Below are 4,862 nucleotides of genomic sequence, written 5' to 3' on the forward strand. Positions count from 1 at the left end.
TTGTAATAGTCCAGTATCCAATCGTTACAACAACAAATGCTTTAGGACCTACAATCTGAAATTGATTAGAGGGATGATCATATTTATTAGATGAGGGTAAAGTGTGCTAATTGGATACTTTGTTCGTCCAGAGGAATATCAAGTCGTACATTAAGCAAAGCCTTTGTACCCTTTTCGAAAGACTGCCACACTCACCAACTTACTGACCAACAAGACATACATATCACAACCCCCAGCTTTATTAATAACAAGCATCATAATAGCGTCTCCACGTTTTATATATTTTATAAAAAATACAGCTAGGTAGTCACACAAATCGCTACACACAGCAATAGATCGAGATCCCTAAAGTGCGGCCTCTAAGCGTTGACACGAACGTGCACTACATCATCACTTCACATAAACTACAAGTATACAAGAACAACAAGAATGCACCGGACATAATGTGGTGCACTGGATTAATCCAACTACCAAAAACAATTTGAACCTGCTCGTAACTTCCCACGGATCTGGGACTCCCCCCAAAAAATCCTCCATCACCATGCTTCGTCGCAGCTCCTTCCGGGGAGGCAAGCCTTGGCCTTCGCCGCGTCCTGGACGCGGTAGCTCTCGCTCACGTTGTCGCCCAGCACCAGCCCGTCCACCGCGTCGATCATCCGCTGGTAGCGCCACCGGTCGTCGCTGTAACGGTACATCTGGCTCGTCGCCGCCGACCCGTTGATCACGTCGTGGTCCTTGACGACCATCCAGCCCACCGCCGTCTGCTCGTCCACCAGCTTCGCCTCGTTCTCGAACCCGTCGGACTTCACTTCCGTCTCGAGCTTGAGGGTGTGGGACAGGCTCCCCGTGACGACGGACGTGCCGTCCTCGCCGTCCTCCGTGTCCATGTAGAACGACAGAGGGTACTCGGACTCGGTCTTGAGCTTGCCGATCACCTTCCTCGCCTCCGACCGGACCAGCACCTCCGTCTCCTGCTCCGCCTTCATCTGGACGGTCTTGTTCCGGCCGTCGCTGGTGAACTCGACCAGGCTGCGTGCCTCCAGCTCCGTCTCCACCTCGGTCGTCAAGTTGCCGAGCGACGACAGTACCCAGCCGCTGAAGAAGGACTTCCGCTTGGCATGGATGCTGAAGCTGCCGTTCAGCAGCTGCGTCGTGTACCGGCGGGAGATGGACAGCCGCGGCGTCCGGTACCGGCCGAGCGACGCTTGCACGTCCGACGCGCTGGGGTCCAGCCAGAGGTGCAGGTTGGCGTCCACGAGCCACTCGGCGATGCCGTCCACCACGCTGATGCCGAACTCGTGCGCCTTGCCGTCGACGAGGAGGCCGAGGAACGGAGTGAGCTCGATGTCGTAGGTGGGCAGGTCGAACGCGCCGAGCGCGGACACGGGCTGCCAGTAGAGCGGGTTGATGCCGCCCGTGTAGATGACGGGGAACGGCACGAAGGAGCCGGCGAAGTGGTGGTCCACGCTGACGACGACCTCGCGGTACGCGGCGTTGCCCCTCTGCGTGGTGAGGTTGTTCTCCTGGATGTAGAGGTCCGGCGGGTTGGAGTACCAGAACTCGTCGTTGGAGTGAGGGGACACGAACACCTCGAGGACCGCACGGTAGGTGCTCGACGGAATGGTCACGAGCTTGGAGCGCGAGTCGGACGAGTTCTGGATGCGGAACCAGTAGCCGCTGTCGCCGGTGGCCTCCGAGACGGGCAGGATCAGGTCCGCCGGCTGGAAGTACGACTCCGGCAGCGTCGGTGCCGCCGGACTGGCGTCGGCGACATCACCATTGGAGGAGGGGGGATTTACCACGGAGAGGTAAGCCGGAGTCCCGTGGAACTCGAAGGAGACGGTGACGTTGTAGATGCCGGTGTACTGGTCGTTGACGAGGTTCTCGAGCATGACCGAGAGGACGCCGTCGGGCGGGGAGCGGAGGAGGGCGGAGTAGCGGGTGACCTCCTTGCGCACGGTCCAGCTGACGCCCTCGGGGGTGGGCTCGGCGGTGGTGGTGCGGAGGAGCTCGGAGCCGTCGAGCCAGACGGCGGCGACGCGGTCGTACTGGTCGCCGGCGCAGGCGGCGGAGAAGGAGAGCACGACCTGGGACCAGGGCGCGGGGCACCCGGGCGGGGGCGCATAGGCGGCCTTGGCCGGGGGCGCGCCGTAGGTGTTGGCGAAGGAGTAGGAGAGCACCGGCACGGTGCAGGTCGGCGCGGCGGGGGGCGGGCCCTGGAGCGGGTAGGTGGGGTCGACGTACTCCTGGGCCGCCGCATTGCCCGTGGCCGGCGGCGCGTAGCGGACGGCGTAGCGGTCGGGGGCCTCGGCGAGAGCCGGGCCGAGGAGGTGGAGGAGGAGGAGGAGAGCCAGCGGCGGCATCTTGCGCTGCGACGGGGAAAAGGTCGCTGGCTCACTGATGAGTGCCGAGGGCCGGGCCGGCTTGTTTCAACTCGTGTTGAGTGGTGTTTTCTGGATCTCTTTTGGATTATTTTTTCTGCAATTCTGCCGTACTTCAGATTGGTCGTTGGTGGTGCTCGTGAGTCGTGAGATCGTGCACGGTAGTGAATAAAATTGAGCATTTGATCACTGACCAGACGATCAACTGACACGTAGTATTAGTGGTATGGACGTGAAGTTGTTCTTGGTTCCAAAGTTAGATCATGTGTTCCACAGAAGATTTTTTCTTTGGCAAACTGAAGCCCTCAAAAAGGGATGTATTTTTTTTTATTAATTCAGCATCCCAGCGCAGTGTATAGAAAGGATCTTTCCCAGAGGAAAGTCAATGGCTTCATAAGTCAACCTGGCATTACATCGAGAAGCTTTGCTGTAGATATGAGAGCAGCTACTAGTAGAAGATCTACACTTGCTATGGCGGCAGTGGCAAGAAAACCGATAGAGAAGCCAGGACATTGGAGTATCAAACCAGAGCTTTATATTGAACAGTTTTGCTAAGGCACATTTAGATGTGTCATAAATATTGCACATCTAAGTCTTATATCATTGATCTTACGTTGAGATTTGTGCGGATATTTTTTTTTGTTTTTTCTTTTCCTTTTTATGATTGATTCACTCATTTAGATATGCAATAAGTAAGACACATCTAGATGTGCCTTAGACATTCCCTATATTGAACACAAAAGGGGTTGATAGTAGGGTGTCAGGGTGTCCAAAATCAAAAGAAATGCCCATAGGGAAGCTCAAGCTGCTATCCATTCAACTCCTGGAAGCATTTACATTTACACTTTTCTAGTGCAGCTCACTCTTGAGCCTCTTGTCCAACAAAGGCTGCTCTATGTAATTTAGTTAAGGACAATGTTGGTGTTTTAGCTGTGACCTATCTTATATAAATAAAATCCTGGGTTTACAAAAAAAGAGAGTAAAGATCTACACAAGAACGTAGTCGAAGAAATTAGCAAGATATTTTCAAGTTTGAGTAAAATTCCATGCAATATCTTTAACAAAGAAATAATGTGAACGCGTTGTCATTGCCGGCCCATACAAACCATTAAGTCAGACAGAGGTTTTTCACCTGGAGCTCGAGACCAAGTGCTACTGATATTGGGAGCAAGAACATAAACATTTTTTTCCAGAGATTTGAAACAACTATTCATGAGAACCAACAAATGATCGGGTGGCTACTGTTGGATTATGGATGGGCTTAGGCCCATATAAGACACTAATCCCTGGTTAATCTTAAGGCTCATGTATGAGATGGCAGATGGAGGGAAGTTTAGTCCCACCTTGCTAGTTGAGGAGAGTTGAGACCCATTTATAAGGGTTGCTCTACCACTTGCCATTGGGAGCTTGGGAAGAGGAGTGGTACACACACGCTCCTCCTCCTCCTCCGCCCGCCTCGTCACGACGTGCACCACGGGTGAGCCGAGCCAGAGCTTATTTTTGCCGCTCAGGAACGAGTCGCTAACAGGTGGGCCACTGTCCGAGACGTTGGACTGTGGGCTGACTTGCGTTCCCGGGATTCGTTGACTCCGTTCGCGGGTGTGCGACCCTTCTCCGGGAACGACGACTCCCTTTCCGGGAGTGTGTCTTCCTACCCAACGGCCTATATAAGAAGGCTCTGCCCAGCGGAGTGACCAAGTTCGGTTCACTCACTCCCTCTCGCGTAACCTAGCCGTCATCTACTGTTCCTCACTCTGTGCTGTCTCCGGTGACCCCATCCCGACGACCGCGTGCACGACTGGTCGGGACAGCAGGTGCCTCCAGAACCCTGTCATTCGAGATACTGCCCGGGAGAACGACAATAAGATTTTTTGGGAGCGTCTCGACGCAACTGCTCCCGATCCGTTCCCAGCTCTGTCTGCCTCTGGTTCCACTACTACCTCCGCATCGACACCATGGCCGACGATGCCGCAGCTAAGAAGAAGGCCACGGACGCCGCCGAGGCTACTACTGCCGCAGCCGCGTTGGCCTGGCCAACCGGAGGGTATGATCTGTTCATCCCTCACTTACTCGTACTTGTGCTAGCCGTATATGTACTGCTCGTAGATGGTTCGCTTCTATGTTTTGTACGTGCTAGTATGCTTAGGTATCGCTATGAGATGCATACCTTTTATGCCATGCCAACAGTATTCTCGTGGATTAGTCTAATTGGAGAAGTGCTAATATTTCCAACAATTAAAAAACCTTATTTTAGGCACTTTTTGATTCAAGGCTTTGTTGCTACTCTGAAACCGGAAAAGTTTACCGGGATGCATTTTAAGCGTTGGCAGACTAGGACCACCTTGTGGCTCACAGCGATAAACGTGTTCTGGGTTGGTGGTGTGTCCCCCATAGAAACGATTGCTCCTCAACAGGAGAAGGCGTTTAGGGAGGCAACCACAATCTTTTTGGGAGCAGTTCTGAGTGTGATTGGAGACAAGT

The 4,862-nt window shown here is 53.8% G+C and overlaps 1 protein-coding gene across 1 annotated transcript; it reads right to left on the minus strand.

The window, feature by feature from the left end:
- Window positions 1–221: 221 nt before the first annotated feature.
- LOC125516957 (peptide-N4-(N-acetyl-beta-glucosaminyl)asparagine amidase A-like) lies at window positions 222–2,446 on the minus strand. The gene has a single exon (XM_048682215.1). It carries the CDS (start codon window positions 2,361–2,363, stop codon window positions 537–539), a length of 1,827 nt encoding a protein of 608 aa, XP_048538172.1. The 5' UTR covers window positions 2,364–2,446; the 3' UTR covers window positions 222–536.
- Between the last annotated feature and the right edge of the window lie 2,416 nt (window positions 2,447–4,862).

This window comes from Triticum urartu, chromosome 1 (assembly GCF_003073215.2).
Source record: "Triticum urartu cultivar G1812 chromosome 1, Tu2.1, whole genome shotgun sequence".
Classification (NCBI taxonomy): domain Eukaryota; kingdom Viridiplantae; phylum Streptophyta; class Magnoliopsida; order Poales; family Poaceae; genus Triticum; species Triticum urartu.